Source organism: Piliocolobus tephrosceles, chromosome 19 (assembly GCF_002776525.5).
Source record: "Piliocolobus tephrosceles isolate RC106 chromosome 19, ASM277652v3, whole genome shotgun sequence".
NCBI lineage: Eukaryota > Metazoa > Chordata > Mammalia > Primates > Cercopithecidae > Piliocolobus > Piliocolobus tephrosceles.
The window spans coordinates 64,522,016-64,547,618 of NC_045452.1; the positions used below are offsets into that span (position 1 = coordinate 64,522,016).

The following is a 25,603-nucleotide window of genomic DNA, read 5'->3' on the forward strand; positions in this document are numbered from 1 at the left end:
CTTAGTGCCTATCTTCTAGAAAGCAAGAGTCTATTTTTTTTTTTTTTTTTAAGTATGCTATTTGAAAACTTTTCATACTTGAAACAAATGCTGTTTGCCCACAAATTTCCAAAAAGGAAATGAAGACAATTTCAATTCTTCTTTATCTAATATTAGCAGGTAGACTTCGCATGCTATCGGTCTATTCCAACACTAGCAAATGGCAACTTTGAACCTCTTGTTCCATCTATATTACACTGCAAAGATCTTGTTTTTTTCCACTATTTCATAGTGGGCAGGAGTGAGTCATTTATAGATATTTCTGAATTCAATCCATTTTGCTGTATTTTGAAGTAAAAAAAAAATTGATAAAACCACTCTGCTTTAGTATGACTGGACAGTTGTAACGTATTTCATAATTTTGAACCCCAAAAATGTGATGTGCTTTAAAGTTATTGCTTAAATTGACTCAAGCTTCAGGTTTTAAGGTCACATTATTCATTTTTCCACATTTATGATCTCAACATATTTTATATTTAATCTTTTGTGAAGAATAATTTGTCTTTACCTTGAGCTGTATTTGTACTAGGCCATAAAATCGGGCGGTGACCCTGTGGAATCAATGGGGACATTAAAGCGACTACAGAAACTGGTTTGGACTAAGAAAGCCAGAGTGCAGAGTCTGGATGAGGTGAAACCGACATTAATAAACCTCCGTAAGTAAGAACTCAATAAGCTGTTCCAATTCCTTTGAGGGAGAACTAAGGAAACATATATTAATGAAGCCCATTTTGATAAGGTCTTAAGATAATCATTAAACATTGAGGATTGTTTTTATTGCCAAGTTATTTTGAAACAGACATCCCCATCTATTCCTGAATTTTACCCCGTATTTATGCCCCAGCCCATTTCTCCTTCCCTTCAAGACCAGGCTCTGAGACAGAGTGAGAGAGCACAATGGAGGAGGCTCAGCAGTGTCCACTGTTCCCATTCTTCGGCCATAGAAAACCATATATTTGAATTTCGATGTAAGCATAGCAAATTGGTGTGTCCATGGCACGCAACTTTGGTTTTCATTTATTTATTTATAATAGCATATCTTAATTAATAAAACTCTTTTTAAAATACTCATTAAACATTTGGATTTAAAGGGATTCCATGACATAGAGCAATTGACTCTGAGTGATATATATTTCTATTTTCTGTAACTGTTTTCTATATTACTAGAAATTTCATCAGAGTCTTTGCCACATTGTGTAAATATAGATCTCACAAATGAACTTTGTAGTATTACAGATATGCCTTTTTTTTTTTAATTTTGTCGTTCTTGCTTTTTAAAAACTATTTCACTATGAGACACACTGCATGCATAAATCTCTTGGCAGATTGGTATTAAAATAGACAATTTTGGAATGCCAGTAGGATTTCAGTCCATACCCACTGAGATTTCATTCTTTTATGTAAGGCATATAATTTTATTTGTTTCCTTATAATTCTTTATTATACACATGACCTTAAAATTAAACATATTTAATAGTAGAAACATAAAGGTGCATTTTTTAAAAAACTGTATTTTTTTCTCAGATATCTTTCAGCATATTATTTGTATGTGGCCTCCATTCATTCCAGTGAGATAGACTTTAATCAATAGTTATGGTTTCAAACATGTCAGAAAAATGAGACTTTTATAAAACAAAAAATTTTATATAGCAAAATAACTTACTTTTTAAATAAATGCTGCTGTAAATAATTTTGTAAAATTGAATGACTTCTTAGTTTATCCAGTGCGCTTCATTTATTTCTCTTATATAAAGGGAAGAATTATAATAATAGTTTTTAACCCATTTCTTTGTCATTCAGAAGATGAAGATGACACATTGATTTCTTGTTTAAAATTAACCAAGTCCCAAGAAAAGAAAGTGAGTAGTGTTAGCACAAGGAGGAAGGAAGAAATGGAGATTAGATTGGATACTCTTTCTGCATCACTGGGCAGATCTAGCACTTTAAATGACTGCAACTTGGAAGATAAATTAGCTTGGTATGAAGGTGAAGCTTACATGTGGCATCACTGGAAGCCTTTTCCTGAAAACCCTCTCTGGACATGTGTTGATTTCCAAATAGCACAAGTTGGACCCTGGGGCCACTGCTCCTCTTGTATTCGCCACACACGTCTCAAGTCTTCCTGCTCAGATATGGATCTCCTACATTCATGGGTAAGTTTGCAAGCTACGGAAATGTGTCATCTTATCTGGGGTTTTGTGCTGTCGGGAAAGAAACAGATAGCAAAAGTGCTAATCAGTCAAATTTATCAGTGTCAGAAAAGTTACCAGAGCAAGAGTTGTCTTTCCAAAAAGCAACCAAACTCTTGTGACTTTTACCCATGTTAACATTTCATATATTCATTTGTGTACAAATTAATGACTGCACAAAATGTTTCCAGGGATTTGTTTTTGATTGAAGGAAGACTTTGTGAGATCAAGAAAATGTGAAGTGAATTGTCTAAATTATTGTAATTATAATGAAATTTCACTGAAAAATAATAGCTAATTTTAATGAGCATTTTCTTTGAGCCTGCCATTTTCCTAAGCATTTTATATACATTATCTCATTTAAGTCTCACATCAACTCTATAAGGTAAGGAATTACATTATGAAATATTATCTTAAGAAATATTATTTCCGGCCGGGCACAGTGGCTCATGCCTGTAATCCCAGCACTTTGGGAGGCTGAGGCGGGCGGATAATGAGGTCAGGAGATCGAGACCATCCTAGCTAACACGGTGAAACCCCGTCTCTACTAAAAATACAAAAAAAAAAAAAAAAAAAAAAAATAGCCAGGCATGGTGGCGGGCACCTGTAGTACCAGCTACTGGGGAGGCTGAGGCAGGAGAATGGCGAGAACCCAGGAGGCGGAGCTTGCAGTGAGCCGAGATCGCGCCACTGCACTCTAACCTGGGTGACAGAGTGAGACTCCGTCTCAAAGAAAAAGAAAAGAAATATTATTTCCCTTCATTTTACAGTTGAGAAAATGGAGGCATAAAAAGTTAGCAACAGGTGCAAAGTCAGACAGCTAACAGGAGGTAGAGCCAAGACCTCTAACCTAGGTCTTGCTTTTAGCTAGAGATCCTGCTTTTAGCTACTGCATGAGAGTGTTTTCCATATACTAGGGCAGACTCTAAGCCTGTTATATGATACATGAGAAACAGTATGCTTTCTGGAGTCAAACAAATTTAGATTTGGATTCTGGCTGTGCTTTTTTTTTTTTTTTTTTTTTTTTGGCTTGGATAAGTTATTTAAACCTTTTAATCTTAATTTTCTTAACTAAAAAATGGAAATAGTCAAGAAGCTAAAGTCAAATATTATAAATCTTCTAGTACTTAAGAGTGGCACTTTTTTTTTTTTTTAATTTCATTGTAAATTGCTCAAGGCATGTTTTATAACTTTATTTCACTACAGCTCCTGGTCATGTGTGTTTTCAGTGAATGAATGGGACAATTTTGTGTATCCAGGTAGCCTACTCTACCACTTTCCTCAAAGAATCAGTCTCTTCTTAGACAGAGGCTACATTTTATAACATATTAGAGGTCTCTGAAAAGGCATATTTTCTCTCGGAACTTTTTTTACCTTTTAAGATTTTTGCATCAAGTCTCCAAAGACTAGAACCAAAGTAACTTGTGTTCGAAGTATCATGGTAAATGTAACAGGTATCTGATAACAGACTTAGAACTGATGAAACTGACCAACATTAATCATTTCTAAATATCTCTCCTTATTTTTTTATTTTTAATTTTTTTATGATACTTTAAGTTCTAAGGTACATGTGCACAACGTGTAGGTTTGTTACATATGTATACATGTGCCATGTTGGTGTGCTGCACCCATCAACTTGTCATTTACATTAGGTGTATATCCTAATGCTGTCCCTCCCGCCACCCCACGACAGGCCCCAGTGTGTGATGTTCCCCTTCCGGTGTCCAAGTGTTCTCATTGTTCAGTTCCCACCTATGAGTGAGAACATGCGGTGTCTGGTTTTCTGTTCTTGTGATAGTTTGCTGAGAATGATGGTTTCCAGCTGCATCAATGTCTTTAGTCTTCATCTTCTTTTCTGGGACTGCTGTACTTTGCAGGTTTTCTCTTAGAGTAGCTTCTTGGAGAGTAGCCGATAATATAATTAGGGCATGCTTCTGATGACTTCTTCTGACAGCTTCAGAAGCAGGATCAAGGCTGATGGCTCCTTGGCAAGTGGCTAAGCTGTTGTATAGGCATCTGAACACAAATAGAGTTTCCTTCAAGAATAAAATCTGGACTCCCTAACTTGGCATTTCTGGATTTCATCAGTCTGGACTCAATCTAATTTTTCAGTCTTGTCTGTGTACTACCCCCACCTTATTGATTTCCTATGCCGAACTGCCAAACTGAATGATTTGCTATTCCTAAAGGCTGTGTCACACTTTCTTGCCTCTCTCTTTGTGACTGTGTGATGGCCTCTGCCTGGTATGTGAATTCTCTCTGTTAGAACCCATCCCGTCAACCCTTAGACTCAGATCAAATACTTCATCATCTAGAAAGCTTTTCTGGGTAACACCAGACAGAAGTTGTCCCTCCTTCCTTTGAACTTCTACATTGTTTGAGGGCATTGTTCTTTCATTACATATTCATGAAACACATCCTGCCACCTACTATTTGCTATTCACAGTATCGGGCACTGGAGATACACAGCCAGATGCTATCTCCACTGCTCTCATCTTCATAGAACTTACCATACTCCACTTGTGCTGGAATTAATTCAGAATTTGTATATTTCCGAGGAATAACTTATCTTTGTATCCTCCATAGTTCCTATAATATAATGGGCCCTCAATCAATACCTGAACAATTGGCCATGTGTGGTGGCTCACACCATCAATCCCAGCACTTTAGGAGGTCAAGGTGGGAGGATCAATTGATCTCAGGAGTTCAAGACCAGCCTGGGAAACAAAGTGAGATCCTGTCTCTAAAAAAAAAAAAAAAAAGTAAGCATTTTCTAACATGAAATGCAGAACAGAAATAAATAAATAAATAAATATCTGTGTAGCACTTGTTGCCTAAATAAATGGAGCTTAGAAACCAATGGACTTTGTTTCCATAGATCCAGATAAAGCGTTTCTTCTTGTTTTTCTAGCTGTTCTTATAGCCAAAGCTTTCCTCATTCTAATAAATCCAATTATACATAAATTAAGTTATTTTGTACATGTGAGTGTTTGTGGATGTGTGTAGATGTAGGGAAATACACAATAGTCATATTTTTCTTTTTTATTTGGGTAGTTTTGTCTATTTTAATATATAACTTAACGATTAAGTGAGTTTTATCTGCAGAAGGTCAAACATAGCTACAGAATGCTCAGAATTTCAGATGATAGTGCTCAGCATTCGTGACAGAAAGGCCTCAGTGGACTTGGAGAGGGGGTTCAAGAGCATGTTAGAGTTAAATTGGTTTGGTAAACTTAATGAGACCACTTACACTCTGGGATTTGAGACACTAAAGTGAAAGAAGTTGGATGAGTGCAAATTATTATTTTTGTATTCTACACATATATTCTATAACAACAAGTGAAAAATATCCAGTTTCATTTCAGCATAGCTGGTATTTTTTTCAATAGTAATTGCAGGGTTATTATTTCGGTTATTTAACTTTCATATTATAGAATGTAAAGAAGGCAGTGTTGGGGTTTGAAAAGATGTGCTTCTGTAATGAATGTTACTTACCATTAATGGCAGGTAGTCAGAGGCGACATTTTTGCAATTTAAAAGGGTAAGAGTGTGATTATATTTAAAAAAATATATGTGCCAAGATATGCAGATATGATGGAGCTGGGCCTAAACCCCACATTTCATGGGAAATGAATCCAATCTACAAGGGCACTAGTTTCTCCTTGACTTTAAAAATTTTAGGAATAGTATATTCTGGTGTCTCTCTTTTTTTTTTGTTCTTAGACAAATTCTCTCCCTGTCACCCAGGCTGGAGTGCAATGGCACGATCTTGGCTCACTACAACCTCTGCCTTCTGGGTTCAAACGATTCTCCTGCCTCAGACTCCCTAGTAGCTGGGATTATAGGCGCCCACCACCAAGCCTGGCTAATTTTTGTATTTTTAGCAGGATGGGGTTTCACCATGTTGGCCAGGCTGGTCTCGAACTCCTGACCTTGTGATCCACTTGGTGTCTTTGATTCTATTATTACATCAGAGTTTTTAGGTGGTCTGAAATTAACTCATCTTTGAGAAAGTCCTTGTTCACCCAGGTATGCTTCCTGCTAAGCCCACTGTAGCCTCCCACTCTCAAGGTGGGTGCTGATGGATTTAATGCAGCTCTGACATTGCCAGCAGAATGAGCTTGAGTAAACTCCTTACCCTCTTTCACCCACTAATTTCGATTCTGTAAGGTAGTTTCAGTCCTACTCACTCTCTTTCCTCTGAGTAACTCTTTGCATACCAAAAACACCCATTAGTTAAGCAAGTTTATTAATATCTGTTAGAAAAGTTTAATGAAATACTGTTGGGATTCATCTGTAGTAAGTAATATTTATTGCAAAAATCAAAGCATCCAGAGGTCTGTAAGATTGGAACATTTTATTCAGTTGAGATACTATAAACAAACTGAATCAGACAGGGAAATGTATTATTTGTCAAGGGCTCTTCACAGAAGTCAACAGGAAAATGAGACACATAGAGATGTTTAACATGAAGTTAAGTTGTTTGTAATGTCTGTGGGATCTGGGAGTGAAGAAATATATGTGATTATGGAATTGATATAAATTGAGAAAGGTAAAAGATCAGATTTATGAAAGGGTATACTCCACAAGAGAAATGGGAAAGGAAAAACTAAGGATGACGATCTTTTCTACCATCTGAGATGAGTGGTGTTGAGAGGGGATTTCAGATGCATCTTAAGAAAGGGAATAGTGGAGGTGACCAAAAATAATCTTTGAAGCCAAGTGTTTCAAATCAATTTATAAGAAGAATAACTGAAGAGTACTTATGAAGCTCTGCAAGCTAAGAGCATGGAACATCTTAACAAAAGGAGGAAAATGAGCCATAGGCTTGGTAGGGAATGAGGGTAAGAAAGGATAGAGTTTGTGGGCTGTGAAGGAGACAAAATCTTCCTTTCATATAATGTTTTTATAATAACACATATATTTTTCAAAATCTGGGAGACTTTTTCAGATTTATAAGGATAAACAAATATTTTTATAAGATTAAGAAATGGGGCCAGGCGTGGTGGCTTACACCTGTAATCCCAGCACTTTGGGAGGCTGAGGCAGGCAGATCACAAGGTCAGGAGAACAAGACCATCCTGGCTAACATGGTAAAACCCTGTCTTTACTAAAAAAAAAAAAAAAAAAATACACACATACACACACACACACACACACACACACGTATTATTAGCCCACCGTGGTGATATGCACCTGTAATCCCAGTTACTCGAGAGGCTGAAGCAGGAGAATCGCTTGAAGCCAGGAGGCGGAGGTTGCAGTGAGCCAAGAATGCACGACTGCCCTCCAGCCTGGGTGACAGAGTGATATTCCGTCTCAAAAAAAAAAAAGAAAGAAAGAAACGGATGCAACCTAGACATGAACAAGGAGCAAATATCCATTCCTCCTCTCAAATTTCTAAAATATTTTGAACCCAATTTTATAAAAATAGTGTGAAAATGTTTAAAAAGTGACAGTAAAAAAAGATCTTTCAGGAAGAGGCAAAGTCAAAGACCCAAAAAAACAGAACAGAGACCTGCCTATAGAAGAATGCAAACATAGTAGATAGAGAAAAATTTTTATAGTGAGAGACAGATCGTATGACAAAAATCAAAGAAAAATGAGTGGAGTTGATATTACAGCATCTGAAGGTGAGAACATAAACAAGGCTATACTTAAAGGTATCTATGGCAAGATGGGAAGGCTGTTTTGGAATCTCGCATGAACTCATCACAATGGTGACAAACCATGTGGATGATGGAAAAATTCTTTACGCAACTGTTTCAGTTGGAGGAACAGGAAGCCTGCTAATGCTCACCAATAAATAGAGTAACAAAAGGTTTTACAATTCTTTCAGTTCAAATGTTCAGCAGTGGATGCTAATTACTGATATGGGAAAGTGCTCTTGGGATACACAGCTTCACTGTTAAGTTGTATAAAGGTTTTAATACATCTCAAGAAAACCAGACATCTTTGGGAGACAGACCACGTAACCAGAATAAGCTATCTGTGCCTGTCCTCCATTTTGTCTCTCTATTCTCTCCCTTGGCAGTCTCCCTCAGTCTCTCTGACCCTGGTCTTCCCCCTTCAATCAACATGACACACCATTATCAGATTAATCTAACAGATTAATTTTCTTGACTATTCTAACTGATAAATGCTACCCTGATTAATGATCCTGAAGCTCAAATCTAATAATGTCACTGCTCTCCTCACAAACCTTTAAACGCCTCCCCCATAACCTACAGGGTCAAATCTAAACTCATTCACCTAATCTTCCTTCTAACCAGATGCACACAGGTCGTTTTTACACACTCTTTACTACAGATAAAGTGAGTATCATCTTTTCATCAAGCACAATGATATTTTATCCATCTTCGTATCTTCATACTATTTCCTCATTTTGGCCTTCCTTTTTTTCTCTACCTATCTAATGAACAGTAGTGAAGTTTAGAAGTGTAGGTGAATGAGTAAGAATCCATGATGTAGACTTTGAGAAACAGAAATATGGAAGGAAAGAATTAAGACTAGACAGGACCAGTGAAAAGACAGTAAGGAGGCACATGGTTTAGGAAAAAGAAAAAACAATTTGCAGATTCTCTTCTCATTTTCTTTGTGCTTTAGTGATGTTAGGCTCCTGCCAAAAAAACCTGTGTGTTCCCATTTGTGGTGGGCAGTATTATTTTTGGACCTGGTAAACAATAAGACATACTAAGAAGAAAGCTCACACACCCACCCAGAAGAAGGTAGGCTATGAACTATCAATACATAATTCCTCATAATTTAACATCCTTGTGTTTCATCTCCAACATCAAAAACCACTTGTTGGAACAGCTTCAAATTTTACTTTTTTGCAGTGGAATTATAGTGGGATGGAAAGGTAAAAAGTTTCAGCAAATATATTTGGACCACTTGTGGAAAAGAAAGCATCACAAATGGTAATCTGGACTGAGAATTTCGAAAAGATAAACAGGAAAATGTGATACAAAAATGCCAAAACATATCTATACTTGCTACAGTCTGTGCTGAAATTAATATACTTGACAACCAAGATTCTAAAAATAATTTTATAAATTTAAAGTGAGCAAGAAAATAATCATTAATTATGACAATTTTATAGGATGAAATTTTAATTATGACCCATTTAATGTCTGATGGTAGGAGAATCAGCATTTACCCAAGAGAAGAATTTGAAAATTAGGAGATTCTGCAATAGCTTATTCATTCATTTATCCATTCATTCACTCATTTAGCAAAGTCATGTAAGGTGCCTCGTAAGACATCCAGCCTACGAACTTGGGAGCCTTAGAAGTATGCATGTGTGTTAGGAGAAGGGGTGGACAAGAGAGTTTATGAGATCTTATTAAAAGAAAATGGTAACATGGAAGAATAAGTAATCGCAATTTTTGGTGTAAAAATTCACTAAAATTGCAAACACTTTGTAGTACCTGTATATAAAATAAGCTTGAAAAAGGTCTAGCCAGACATGTGAACACATTTTTTATTAGCTCAAGAAGAGCTTATAGAATAAACACATAAAATATGAGATATTATAATAGTAGAATATGTCAGGTTTATGGAAATTCCTTAGGTTGAATATGAAGAAAGTAAATCGTAAATGTGCATAAAATGTTTAAGTGTCTTTTCCAATAAAATCTTTTACAATAAAAATAAAGATAAAAGGACAAAATGTAATTTCTCTGTAAGTGTGAAGTATTAGTCTGGAAACCCAAGATAATAGAGATATTATTAAATTAGACCTTTGAGGCATAGCAATACAGCATTCAAACCAGTCAAATTGTTTGGGTTGATGTTTGGCTTTTCCCAATTACACAAATTTCATGCATATGTGAAAATAATAGTCCTGTGATCGAGTTATAGAATTGTTATGGAAACCAAGAATCCCTCTTCTTCATGAATTACCCTAAGGATTTTGCTCCTTTTCTCTCTTCGTGTGTTTTTCACTCTGTGCTTGTTTACTCAAGTGCATCATATTAAGAAGAAAGTTGAACTGATACTCCTTATAGCAAAATCTTCCTAAAGTCATCATAAAACATTTATAATTCAGATTAGTTCTTATGATCATGAAATAGGATCCATGATAATCAATTATAACTACATTTTGAATTTCACAAGGGAAGTTGGAATTTGTTTCACTGGATTCTCAAATAGAAGGAGGAAGACAATTACGGACAATCTGAGGGGGGCCCAATCTGCTCATTAGCTGTGAGAGACCTAAATGTCCTTTTTACTTAGAGCCTCTCCTGCATGCTTCAACAGAAGGAAGCAAGTCACCAAAGCTGGACATCAATCTTTGGCAGGAGAGAAGCCTGAATGTTAGAACATTTGAATGAGCTCATTAGAACATATAATGAGCCTTGGCAGATGCTCCGAGTGTTGCCAAATTTTCTTTTATTGCAAAGAAATATGTTCATAATTCAAATATTGCTAAGCAAACTATAGAAAAGACATATTTTGCATGTGTAGCATGGTGTGTTAGAGGCTGTGTTATACCCTCAAGGGAATACTGTTCAAAGCCAGAAGAGTCAGCTGTGAGCTCAGCTCTATCATAGTAGGATCTTTTTGGGTCAAATTGCTTCATCTCCTGGGCTTCTACCTCCTCATCCTTGGAATGGAGGAGAATATTGATGATATTTAAGATCCTTGCTGTCTTCAATAGTTTGGGTCATAAGGATACAATGAGGAAGATAAATTATATGTGCAGAAAAAGACTTGTACATAAAGGTTTCTTTCTAATTTTTCAAAGCAATTTTCTTCACATGACGCATGTTGGCCTTATTTCTACATTTTTTACCTTTACCTAAGCTGGTTTAGGTTTAGGGTTTTGTTTTTGTTTTTGTTTTGTTTTCTGAACAACTACACTTTCTCTATCCCATCTACTTTCTCTCTCCCTCATGGTCTCTGGATGCATCAACCTAACTTAAACAATGTAAGCCAGAACCAGCAACTATGCATATGAGTTCACTTCAGGGCTACAGAAACTTCTTCATGAGCCAGAATTTTCATTTTCATTCTCAGGAGCTCTCACCATTCAAACCAGAAGTACTTTAAAAATCCTTTTACATGCTATTTCAGAGGAGGAAATTCTGCTTTGAAAAAATGGATGGGTGAAGTTTAAGTAAGACCGTAGAAGGGAGCAGAAGATCAGGGTCTATGCGATATAAAGAGTGCTTGGTTGGAGAGAGACATCTGCTTTTGCCACCATCACCCTGACCCCCACCCATCATCACATACACACTAGGTGCCACCTTGAGTGGTCCATGCCTTTGAAATCTTGTTTTCAGCACAGAGACACATTGTGATAATCACAGTCACCATTGACTTAGCACTTGACTTTATTTCAGGTACTTTTATATATTCTTTTAATTGTGTTATGATTCAGTAAGATGGTGTCATAGTATCGTTATTTCCATTTTAATGGTAGAAATCTGAAGCTCAAAGAGGATAACTGATTTATGCAGGTGGCAGAGCAGGATTTTAAGCTGAAGTATACATAAAATCCAAAGTTTTTCTGCAAAGATCATGGCTTTGTAATTTTTTTTAATTTTTTAAATTTTTTTTATTATACTTTAAGTTCTAGGGTACATGTGCACAACATGCAGATTTGTTACATATGTATACTTGTGCCATGTTGGTGTGCTGCACCCATCAACTCGTCAGCACCCATCAACTCGTCATTTGCATCAGGTATAACTCCCAATGCAATCCCTCCCCCCTCACCCATCCCCATAATAGGCCCTGGTGTGTGATGTTCCCATTCCCATGTCCAAGTGATCTCATTGTTCAATTCCCACCTATGAGTGAGAACATGCAGTGTTTGCTTTTCTGTTCTTGCGATAGTTAGCTTTGTAATTTTTTAGACTAGGTTAGTAACTTACCCCTACTTATCTCATCTAGAAAAATGGAAACATCGGTTCCCAGCTTGCAGTATAAAATGACATCTTGCATGCGAAAGTGCTGATTAAAAGTAGGAGTTTAACAGCTTGATAATTAGAGACCCTGCCTTCAAGGTGCAATATAACTTTTCTCACATTTGCTCTTATGCTAGCTCTATGAATTAGGCAGAATATTACTGCCATTTTACAGATAGAGAAACTGAGGTGCATGAAGATTAAGTGAATTACCTGAGATCCCAAAGCACATGATGGCAGAGCTGATGCTCAACATAATCCTCCTAACTCTTAGTCCAGACTTTTCCTGTCATTAAACTGTCTTTAAATTTTGCAGCAGATATATAAATAACCATGGCAGTAAAGAGAAGCAGCATATGGTGGAAACTCCATAAGTCAAATAAGCCTGGCCTTCAACTGTGGCCTCACCATTGACTGTCTGTGTAACCATTAAGTCACTTCATTTCTCTGAGTTTCAGTTTCTTATCTATCAAATGGAAAACAAGGATTTCTTTGTGGAATTCTAGTAAGAATTGGACTAGATAATGTATGTAACATGTTTAACTGTACCTGACACCTAATTGGAACTTAATGAAGAAAAGCTATTATTTTCAAGGGAAATTATTATCATTTAATTATAATTTATTATATATTTCTAATTATTTGTCATTCAGTAAACAGCAGCATAATATCTATGATATATCAGGTATTTCCCTGAGCTGTGTGGCCACAATGGTGACAAAGACAGGTTCTTGCCTTAGGATGTCACCATCGACAATGCTGAGCAATTCTGTATTGTATGAGAAAATGTTGCACTGAATTTACGTTGCTGGTTTCCAGTAGTTTTTAAGATTATTTCAAATAGTTTGCCCAATTATCTCCCTGGAAATGAGAAAGCTGGAGCTAACTCACTGAAATGTATACAGTGAGCAATGGGTGAGAGTTTACTTTTAGCTTCTTGGGGGTACTGTAGTGACACTGTGCCTGAGTCACTGGGAAAAACAGACAAAAAGAAGAAGAGGCTGGAGTGCGTGTGCTGGCATCACCACTGCCCTTTTCTGACCTCCCAAATTATGATTGTATTGACAGTGTCTTGCGTATGTAAAATGAAGTTAGCTTTTTAAAACCCCTCTCATATATTTTATCATAGCCACATCACATATGCATTTCATGATATTTTATTTCAAAGTCATAATATATCGCTCAGTCATAACTACCTTTTTCAGAAAGAATGAAAAATGAAGAAAAGAAATTCATGTTCCCTCTCCTTCCTGGGAAGTTGTAAAGCAAGTGGTTGAATTCACTCTAAAAACCCTTATGAATATTCAGTGTAAGATCTTTATGCGTCTCATGGTTCCCAGTTATTAAATACAACCATACTGATGAATAATTGGATTAGAAATATGGCTTTATTGCAGCTCACCTCAAGCCCAACCCCAGTGGAAGCCCATGTCTCACCCTTAGAAAGGATTTTTCAGACAGGGCACAAGATGTGTTAAAATCAAGAACTGATTTATTCATTTACTCAACAATTTGTTTTGAGTATTTATATCATGCCAGATAAGGAGGATAAACTGTTGGGTAGAAGCAGATTATTGTGAACCCCATAGTCTAATTAGAAACAAAAATATATTTAATCACATAAATAAACATGAAATGCCAGATTTGATAAGAGCTATGATTTTTACATGGTTCTGTGAAGGCCAATAATAGGTAAATTTGACCTAGTGAAGGAGTCAGAAAATGCTTTCAGGGGTAGTGATGATAGAGTTCAAATGTGATGGAAGAGAAGAGTTAACTAACTCCAAATAAGGAGAATGAGAATTCATAATGGCTGGGAGAGAAAACACGGAGATATGGGACAAAGTAAAACTGAGGAAGGAGTCAGACCACACATATGGTCTTATAGGTTATGCTGTTTTGCTGTGTCTTCCCTAAAAGCAATGAGGAAGCTATGCAAAAACTATTTTAAGCCAAGGGCTTATTTTGGTGTTTCTTGTTGATTTGTTGAGGAGATGAGGCTTAAGTTGATATTTTGGAAAGATCACTCTACATACAGTGAAGAAAATAGATTTGCAGGGAAAATAGATGAAAGATGATGGTGGCGTGAACTATGGTAGTAGAAAGACGGAGATTAATGGAAAGCTCTCAGGCTCATAGAATTATGTCTCCAACATATACATTTCTCCAAAGGAAAGAAATGTCAGTTTCAAAAGTCACCTCTTGTGTTGCCAACCGAAAAGCTCTATTCAATTTAGGGCATATGGTCACAGATGACAGCAGAGAAGTGATACAATGACATTACTGCACATTCCTAATCTGTCCTTTAATCTTTAAAGCTCAGAAACTCATAGCCACCATAGTGGCTTAGTGGAATTATTACCAATGGATAAGGAAATGTCATCCATTTGCCTCCCCTGATTCCACTTGGACATAGGCCATTGTTTCTACAAGGAGTGGCTTGGAGCCATGCAAGGTTTCAAGGGAAATTGGCCTTTTAGAGGGGCATACGAATGGATAATGTATATTGCCACTGTAAAATCTCTAATGAATATTAAGGGTGGCTTTCATTTGTGGTGATTGAAATGGACTCATAAATTCTCTCTCTAGAATGCGGGAATTTTTTCCTCCCTGTAGAGAGATTTAATGGATTTGCGGCATTCTGAATGATTTGGCAAGAAATCAGAGGTACCTGTGCAGTCACCTGCAAAGGGCACTTAATTTCTTGCATGTGATAGTCAACTGCCACAAAATATTTTCTTTATGAATCCAGAGTGATTAATGCAAGCCACTGTAACTCATGACAAGGTGTCAACTGAAAAACTGGGGGGAAAAAGTGGTTAAAGACACCACAGTTTTAAAAACAAATTTGACTTTTGGAGGAGAGTTATTTCCTTTTAGAAAAAAAAAAGTTAGGCCTGCCATCTGCAAGAAATTTAGATTAGTTGTTTGTGGCAAGAACCATCATATTTTGAGGCCACTGAGAGCTCCTACTGCTCTCTGTATGGAGTAGATTAAACCGTTCCCATATTGTGATAAATATATTGCAAAAAGCCATATCAGGAATACAGTAATTGCAGCAGTTAATGATAGAACTTCCAGTTAAAACAATATTCTTTGTGTTTCTTTGGCCAGTTCCCATTTTATGTATGCTATTTTTTGATAAGTTAATTTTTCACATTTGCAGAATCAATAACTTTCAAAGCTTTATATAATTGAAAAGGAAAATTGGTGGCAAGATTCTTGGGAGTTTTGCTGGCTGTGTGGGCTTGGGTTAACAGAAAAAATTCTGGGAAAAAATCTATCAAAAGAGCAGATGAGGGTTCACATTAAAATATCATCAGCGCTAATTTTTTTTAAGGAAAAATTTTTTAAAGGAAAATGGGGAAATAACCCAAAACAGCAGTCAGCCAAAATGAATTCATTTATTTTACTGTGGAATGTGGGAGAGAATTATCTTTTCAGAAGAAGTAACTTTCAAATGCAGTTTGTTTTTGTTTAGAGACAGGGTCTTGCTCTGTTGCCCAGGCTGCACTGCAGCAGTGCAGTCACAGCTCACTGCAGCCTCTATCTGCCTGGCTCAAGCCATCCTCCCACCTCAGCCTCCCAAGTAGACAGGACTATAGGCATGTGACACCATGCCCAGCTATTTTTTTTTTTTTTTTAAATAGAGATGAGGTCTCGCTATGTTACCTAAGCTGGTCTTGAACTCCTGGATTCAAGTGATCCTCTTTCCAGCCTCCCAAACTGCTGAGATTATTGGCATGAAGCTACCATACCTGGCCTTTTTAATGTTTCTTAATGCTGGACTTTCAGAATCTGAAGTAAAATGAATTCTGGTTATTTTGTTATTTTGAAGGAGTGCATTTTTGTGTGAAATGAATCTGTCATCCTGCTTTCATATATTATCAGTAAGATACTGTGAAGGAGGTGAACCCAAATGTTGTGCACTTATTTACACGAAGGAATGACTACTAATACTATGATTTAAGACACTGAATTCCCTTTTAACACTGGATAGCAAAGTTAGACTCAGTGGGGAAATCTTTTCAAGTGTAGACTTGGCTCTCAATTAGGCTTCTCTTGGAAGGGAAATTTCTTCATTTGTGAAGATTCTGGGTTGGAGGACAAGCCAGCTGACATTAGCTGGGGTTTCTTTAGCTGTAAAATAAGTGGATAGTACTAGATGGCCACTAAGACCTCTTCCATGAATAAATATTCATGGATCAACTTTATGAAGGAATGAAGAGTAGTTGTGGATTGTATTAAGCCATCACTGGGGGGAAGACCCGATGTCCGTGAAAATATTTCCGAACTTAGTACCTTACATGGCAAAATGGTAAACACCTTTTATTACCCAGTTTTAAAATAAGTAGGCAAGAAACAATGTGTGGTGTTTTTCCAATCACCATTCCATAGTTGGCTGCCTTACAGTGGCACACTTATTAGAACTCAGTGCTGCTTAGATGTGAAAGGTTGATACAGTTCTATTCATGAAGGGGACATAGGAAACTCATTCTAATTGAGAATCACAGGCCTTATAAACCTGAACACTTAAGTGAGAGATATGTCATTAAAGAAAGAATCACTGCATATAATGTTCTCAAATAAAACCAGTATTTGTTTTACAATTTTGATTGAATACTATGTTCTAAAGCTGTATTTCTCAATGTGTCTTTCCATAATTAGTAATGTTTGCTTAATCCAGACTTACTGAATCAGAATTTCTAGAATGGACATCATTTCAAAAGCTGCTTAGGTGATATTTTATTCTCACCAAAGTTTGAGAATAACTTCTGAATAAAGGAACACCATTTATTATTCTCTGATTTTTCAGTTTCATTTTCACCTGTCCAAGAAATCTTTTTGAGAATCTCTCATATATATATTATTTTCACAAGTTATTAAATCCAGAAGGCACAACAATCCTGTAAAGCAGGCAATTTAATTTTCCAAATGAGAGGCAACAAACATGGCACTGAGATTGAGGAACTTGCCCAAGGGCCATCAGTTTCAGGGCTGAGCTGCGGTTTCAGTCAAGGTCTTCTTAGTCCCATTCTTGCCATACACATCACCTTAGGACCTCACACTAAGAACACAGAAAAGAGAAAAGGATGCCAGGAATGAACTGGGTGTCCGTTAGTAATGCTCAGTAATGAAGGCCTTTAGGATCAGCTGGAAGAGTGTACAGAGCCTCTAATGGGTGCAGTGGATAAATCCCCAGAGGTAGTTTTGTGCTTTCCAACCAACTGGGCTAAAAATCCCATTAGAGAGTATTTGGGACTTTCCATAAATCGTGGAGTAGAAAAATCCCCAAGCAAAGGGTATTAACAAACCACAAGTTCACTTACCATGTATCTTCCAGATTTTACAAAATGCTTTTAAATTAAATAATTTTTATCATTTTAAAATAATCTTTTTTTGATATTTATGTAAATAAAATCTTACTCTCTGAACTGGGTCATTTTTTGTATTTTTTTTTCAAGCTTGCCATCCAAGCTGGATTAAAAACCATTCACCTGACTTATTCATGCAACTTCCTCTTATTTATGGCTACTCTTTTATGTTCTTTACTTTTATTTTCCTTTCTCTCTTCTGACAATGCCTCCCTGGTATGGACGTTTTAGCGGATTGCCTTCTTGTGGTTCTAGGAGCCATGAAACCCTCTGTCAATACCACTCTGTATGACCTAAGGCACCCGACATAGCATTCAACCAATCATTGAGGAGCAAAAGTGATCTCCTCTGTCAGAGGATCAAAGAAAATGCCCAGTTTACTGATCATAAAGCCTACTTACTTTAGTAAGAGTTTCCAATATTGTTCAGTCATGATCTCTATATCCTAAGATGTTTGAACCACGACAATAGGTCTCTAGGTGGTGTGCATGTGTGTGTTTCTTTGTATTGGATAACACTAACATGGCTCAAAAAGAAAGATGAGAAAGGTCAGGTGTGGTGGCTTACCCCTGTATTCCCAGCACTTTGGGAGGCCAATGCGGGCAGATTACTTGTGGTCAGGAGTTCAAGACCAACCTGGCCAATATGGTGAAATCCCATCTCTACTAAAAATACAAAAATTAGCAAGGCATGTTGGTGCACACCTGTAACTCCAGCTACTCGGGAGGTTGAGGCAAGAGAATCGCTTGAACCCGGGAGGCAGAAGTTGTAGCGAGCCAAGATCGTACCACTGCACTACAGCCTGGATGACAAAGTGAGACCTCATCTCAAAATATATGTATAGAAGGTTTTATTAGATTTTTCATGGGCCAACCTCCCCCTGCCTTTACCTTTGTAAAATGCAGTAATTTTTAAGTGGTATTATATGGTGGTAGGCTTCTATGATGCAAGAGATACTTTAAAAATCTTCCTTTAAATGTGAGAATAGATTGTGGGGAATGAAAATCACTGGTGTTAAATGGTAACAAAATTAATGATTTTGAAATACTTATGTTAAAAGGCTTTTTGAAATTGAGTACTTAGCTTTTGTAATGTGCTTTTTCTGATGGTCTTGCAACACTTGGATATCTTATTCAACGCAATTAGTAAATTTGACAGCTATATTTGTTGTGCATTACTTCAATTCAGATGAAAGCAGAGAAACGTTTCCTTTGACTAAAACACAACTGACTCTAAATGTGGTTACTGCCAATGAGTTGTCAACTAGAGTAGCAGCTTGCCCTTTGTGGATCTGGGAAAATTGTTAAAAAGGTAAGATTATGTCTTTACTAACAACAAAAACGGAACCAATGAGCAAGTCCATCTGCAGATAGGTAATTGGAAGTTAATAAATTATTATGTGTTCCTGTTATTTTCATTGTCTAGACATACGTCCCATTGGCAAGCAAACAAAGTACGTTGGTTTGCCTTTTGAAATTATACAAATCTACCAATCACCAAATATTTATTGAACTTCTAATATCTTCAGAGCATTTTTGCACTTTCATTGTGGCTAGCATTGTATCTATTCATCATGATGTTGAAAAGTTTATGCAACATGGTATCAGAGAAAGACCACTAGACTTTAAAGGAAGGAATCCTGAGTTTAAATTTGGAATCCATGACATCCACAGTCACACTACTGTCTGATCCCCAGTCCCTTTTCTGTGTGGTGGGGAAAATAAAGCTTTCTCCCAGACTTACGGTTAGGATGCTAAGAGATATTTTATGTGCTGGTGCTTAGGTCTCTGCTTGGTATATAGATGGAGGCCAAGAACCCGTGTTAAAAGGAAACAAATACATATTTCAGAAAGTTGCATCACAAAACTAGCAAGGCAATTATAGATTTCTGTGTAAGAAATGCATTTTGTTGAGTTCATTGACTTGTTTTGGCAGTTTAACACTGTCTCTGAACTTCTCAGCATGGCTCCTGGTATAAATGCTAATGTTATCAGTAGAGGATGAGTCGTTGACGATATTTTCCCTCCACCTTGGAGGCCTTCTGTGATGTACACAAACCAAAATATGTTTTGTTTGTTTGTTTGTTTGTTTTTTTGATAGAGTCTTGCTCTGTTCCCCAGGCTGGAGTGCAGTGGTGTGATCTTAGCTCGCTGCAACTTCTGCCTCCTGGGTTAAAGTGATTCTCCTGCCTCAGCCTCCCAAGTAGCTGGGATTACAGGCACATGCCACCATGCCCAGCTAATTTTTGTATTTTTAAGTAGAGACAGGTTTTCACCATGTTGTCCAGGCTGGTCTTGAACTCCTGACCTCAGGTGATCCACCTACCTCCCCCTCAGCCTCCCAAAGTGCTGGGATTACAGGCATGAGCCACCACTCCCAGCCCAAAACATGTTCTTTTTTCTTCTGGGTTTTACAAGCTCCCTGGTGTGCCCATTTTGTTGTCCCTCTGCTCAATTTCAGTTGCTTCTCCATTCCTTTGAAGCCGGAACCCTGCTTTGGAAACTATGCATGCTGTAACTTTTCCTCCTGAGTGGATTTGGAGTGATCTTCCCCAGGCTTCAGTTTCCTCCTCTGACTGCTCCTGAAAAATACTCCCTTGGGTCTTAGGAGAAGGTGACAGCATAGTGAGCACTTGGAAAGGAATTACAAAGTAGAAAATGAAATGAAAGAACCCAGAAGAAGGGAAGGAGGAAAAGGATAAAGAGGCTATCTTCTTTGATTATAAAATCAAGCTTTAGACGTACAGCCAACTGCTAAAGAAATGCATGGAGTTGCTTTTGGTTTATCATCTTTCTCCACTAATTTGCTTGTGAGTTTTATTCTGCATAGCAGGTTTGGCTGTGTGGTGTAGTGGTGTCAGACAGGCCTGGGTTTACCTCCTGACTACTAGTTAGCTCTTTGTCTTTAGGTGAGTTAGCTGTTTTGTACCACAGTTTCCTCTTTGCAACACAGGAGACAATAACACTTGATACTGTTGTTAAGAGGATTTAGTGAGATGCAGTAATCTATAGCAGATAATCAATAAATGTTTGCTCATTTTGTTCATGTTTCTCTTCCAAGAAATCTCCCTTCTTCTCATCTACTTCTATGCTTTAATAATGAATGAGACTGAGTATGAGAGTATGGGAAATGGTGGCTTTTAAACATATAATCCATATTCTCCATCTGCGTCTCCATAAACCTCTTCTTCAAGTCAGTATGGAGGCATCTAAGGTCCTCTTAGATTATCTGATTTGAAATCAATTGCATGGGTTCAGAACCAGATATTAGTCATTTAAAAAATCCAGATAGTGTAAGCAAATCAGACTTTTAAAAAATGAATGTATTTACCAATGCTGGACGTATAGTAGGAACTCGAAAATGGTGTTGGGGTAAAGGAATGACAAAATGAATGAATGCCAGTAGGCAGGTAAGTGTACCCAACTTGACCGCCCCATGCAGATACAAGCGATTTTTGGTTCGCTTTTGCTACTAATCTTAATGGTACCTATATTCTTGTTAAATCTTTTCCTACTGAGATAACTCTACCACTACTTATGCTGACACATATGTCAATTGCTGACATGGGGCATTCACGGCTCCTTCCAAGTATTTTATACCTGTTCTTTCCTTGGAGAACATTTGATTTGCAGGGTAAGAAACTATTGTGCAATTCTGCTTAAGGCCACTCATCTCTCTAAAATATCATTTTTTATGAATCACGAAGTATAGAAAGCGCTGTTGTTTTTGTACCCAGGGCTAAGTAACTGGGGAATAAGGTCACTCACATGTCTCACATGTCAAGACTACACTACATTTATGCCACAGTGGGGACACTTGGGCTCTAGACCCAGTGCTGCTCTCAGCTTTATTTTTCCCCCCTTAAATTGAACTTCTTCAGCTCTTCTCTGAGCCTTAACTTCCCCCAAATAAGTTTTATGATTTTACATAAAAGTACCAAAGACATCTGAATACTAAATTGTGTACACAAAAGTTTTTCATACTTACAGAGTCTTAATTCAATAATATCACTGTGTGATTCGTGTTCAAAACGAAGTGACGTCAGGTTAAATTTCTCCTTCAATATAATTCAATTAGAAACACAGACTTTACATTTTTGGTTATTTCATATAATTAATATTTTGGCATCAGTGTCAGTTTTGGTATTCCAGTAAATGAAATGAAAGATATATTGGGACATATCTTATAGTTGTTATATTATTTACTCATATATGCAAAGACATGTTGTGTCTCAGGAGATTATGATGACTTTGCAGAATGTGAATCAGAATGCCTTAGCAGTGTCTCCTTGCTCTCTAGTGAATCTGGTCATTTCAGTAAAGATATATGACTTGTAAAGTGTGTGCATGTGCATTTATGTTGTTTGAAATACTGAAAACAGGCTCAATTTTTCTGCATTTATAATAAGAACTATTTAAACTATGCAAGATTAGAAACAGCTAAAGAATACATAGACTTAGGAACATCATAGCTTGGAATACAACCTACCCAAATTAGACAGAAGTCATTTGCTTTCATTAAAGCTACCAATTATCATAACAGTTCATTACATTGGAGGAAATATACGTAACAGAAAATTACAGCTGTATTACAGTATCCTTAGTATTGTTCTTACTTATAGAATACTTCTTAGCATTTTTGCTTGCATGGGAGTAGATAGTTCAAGATATGGATATGAATTCATTTTTCCAATTAGGATAAAGATCAAGAAAAACAATTCTGGGAAGTCAAATTGCTTGATACTAGAATATTAATTTTATTCATTTCATGGTGATGAGTTTTCAACTGAATTTTTTAATCATAAAAATATCAATATCAAAATCATTTTAAGAGTCCATATTATAATATTAGAACTATCATCTTTCATTGTGACATTCCCAGCATTAAGTCAGGGGATATGGCAGGATTAAATTTCAAAACATGTCTCTTTCTTTGTTCAGGTAACATTTTGCAGACAGGAGAGCTCTAATATAACGTTTTGGACCAAACTGAGAGAAGAAGAGGGGTGATGTCTTCTGCCTTCTGTATGTCTGTTTCATAGACAAGAAAACACTGAGGAAGTGTAGTGATCAACAAGCTTTGGAAATTTTGAAAATTGGAAGAAAAGTATATCTCTCTATTTCTCATCTCTACTTCATGCTCCACATTTTAGTCAATGCCTTTTATCTAACCACAAATATAAATGTGGCCCTCTCTTGCTTCACAACGGTTTTTCAATGGTTCCCCACCCCATATAAATGTACACATGCTCACCTTACATTCAACTCTACACTATTGAGCATAGGATTAGTTTTCCAAGGCCGCCATAACAAAGTCGTACAAACTGGGTGGCTTGCAGCAGCAGATATTATTGTCTCAGTTCTGGAGGCTAAAAGTCCAAAATCAAGGTATTGGCAGAGTCGTGTTCTTTTCAAAGCCTCTAGGAGAGACTCCTTCCTTGTTTCTTCAGCTTCTGATAACCCTGGGCATTAGGCACTCCTTGATTCATGGTGGCATAATTCCACTAACTGCCTCCATCTTCACACGGCCAGTCTCCCTGTTTGTTCTTTTTTTTTTTTTTTTTTTTTTTTGAGATGGAGTCTTGCTCATCACCCAGGCTGGAGTGCAGTGGCCTGATCTCAGCTCACTGCAAGCTCCGCCTCCCGGGTTCACGCCATTCTCCTGTCTCAGCCTCCCGAGTAGCTGGGATTACAGGCGCCTGCCAACGCGCCCGGCTAATTTTTTGTATTTTTAGCAGAGACGGGGTTTCACCGTCTTAGCCAGGATGGTCTCGATCTCCTGACCTTGTGATCCACCCGCCCCGGCCTCCCAAAGTGCTGGGATTACAGGCGTGAGCCACCGCGCCCGGCCTCCTGTTTGTTCTTATATCGTCATCCCTTTGTGCGTGTGGGTGTCCAAGTTTCCCTCTTCTTTCAAGGACACTAGTTTTATTGGATTAAGGGTTCGCCCTACTTCATATGACCTCATCTTAACTAAACTAATTTCATTGGCAACAATTGTATTTCCAGATAAGGTCACAATCTGAGGTGCTGGGGGTCAGAAATTCAACATATCTTTTTTGGCCATACAGTTCAACCCACAACACACGCCACCCAGATGCTTCAGAATCTGGCTGTAAACTAACACCTGTCATCCCCCTCCCATGTCTTTCTCCTTATTTATCATACACATTTCATGTAGGGAATTATTCCTCAGTTTTAGACCATATTGTGTTTGCCCAACAGGTTTTCCTGCCAACTACGCAAACAACATAAATCCACTGAAACTATGGCATTGCAGTAGAGAAGAATTTAATTGATTGAGGCCGGCCCATGCAGAAGAACTAGAGTTATCACTCAACTCAGTCTCCCCAAAGGCTTAGAGGTGGTTTTTATGGACAATTTTGTGGGCAGGGGGTAAAGAAATGGCTGCTTCTGATTGTCTGGGTACTGAAATCACAGGGTGTTGAAAATGGCCCTCGGCCACTAAGTATGCCTCTGGATGAGGCCACATGACCAGTTGAGTCATGAGTCTGGGTGGGGCAGTGTGAAAGATATCTCAAAAAACTGATCTTAGATTCTACAGTAGCGATATTATCTATAGGAGAAATTGGGGAAGTCACAAAGATTGTAACCTCTGGCTACATGACCCTTGAGCAGTAAGGAATTCTAAAAACTGTGTCTATCTTATGCCCCTCTCATAAAAGCCTAACATTGTGGCCTTTCATTAGTTTTACAAAGACAGTTTAGTTTTGGACTTATAAGTCCAAAAAGGCTATAGCCTCCAGTACTGAGACAATAATATCTGCTGCTGCAAGCCACCCAGTTTGTACGACTTTGTTATGGCAGCCTTGGAAAACTAATATACTATGCTCAACAGTGTAGAGTTGAATGTAAGGTGAGCATGTATACATTTGTATGGGGTGGGAAACCATTGAAGAACCATTGTGAAGCAAGAGAGGGACACAGTTATATTTGTGGTTGGATAAAAGGCATTGACTAAAATGTGGAGCATGACTTAGAGATGGGAAATAGAGAGATATACCTTTCTCCCAATTTTCAAAAATTCTAAAGCTTGTTGATCATAAACTTCCTCAGTGTTTTCTTGTCTATGAAACAGACATACAGAATGCAGAAAAGATCACCACTCTTCTCTCTCAGTTTGGTCCAAAATGTTCTATTAGAGCTCTCCTGTCTGCATAATGTTACCTGAACAAAGAAAGAGACATGCTTTGAAGTTTAATCTTTGCTTTAAGATTAAACTATAAACGAAATTCTTCCCAAAGTTAGCTTGGCCTACACTCAGGAATGACCAAGGACACCCTGGAGGTCAGAAGCAACATGGAGTAAGCTATGTCAGATTTCTTGTTGTCATAATCTTGCAAAGATGGTTTTAGTACCAATTTCATGCCTCTAATCTTATCATATACTCTGCCCATTGCTAGATTATGCCCTCCATTTATCTTGTCCACCTGACAAATTCCTGTTTCACTAAATGTTTTCTCAAGAATTACATTTTTAGTAAAACATTTCCTAACTTCTCCAGGCTAATTAACAATTTAGCATCTATGCTTTCACTGCTTATTACATCTCAGATTGATACAGAAAGTGTGGCATTGGATTCTCACTCTCTGTTGATCTGCCTGTCTTCCCACTAAACTGTGAAATCTTGGAAGGCACAGCTCATACCTTTCATCTTTGGACACCTGACAGTGTCCCAGGCCCATAATAGACATTTGGTAAATAATTGTTAAACAAATAAGATGAAACTTGCTCCTTCCAAATCTTGCAGCATGACAAGCATTCTGGGAGGAGCCCAGAAACAATATATTATGCCTGTGGGGAATTCAAATCCCATTATTTCTTATCTCTGTCTGCCTGAAAGAGCGATTTTGAGGCCAAGTTTTGTGGCTTACACCTGTAATTCCAGCACTTTGGGAAGCAGAAGTGGGAGGATAAATTAAGGCCCAGAGTTCAAGACCAGTCTTGGCAACATAGGGATAACCTTGTCTCGCAGAAAAGAAAAAAAAAAAAAAAAAATTGGCCGGGCGCGGTGGCTCAAGCCTGTAATCCCAGCACTTTGGGAGGCCGAGACGGGCGGATCACGA

At 37.5% G+C, this 25,603-nt stretch overlaps 1 protein-coding gene across 1 annotated transcript in view; it reads left to right on the plus strand.

The window, feature by feature from the left end:
- Positions 1-1,916: 1,916 nt before the first annotated feature.
- The window catches only part of SAMSN1 (SAM domain, SH3 domain and nuclear localization signals 1), a 98,957-nt gene continuing 75,270 nt past the window's right edge, over positions 1,917-25,603 (plus strand). Inside the window, exon 1 of the mRNA XM_023227486.1 lies at positions 1,917-2,192. Coding sequence (XP_023083254.1) covers positions 1,932-2,192 — 261 coding nt within the window. The 5' untranslated portion in view covers positions 1,917-1,931. The remainder of the gene's footprint in view (positions 2,193-25,603) is intronic.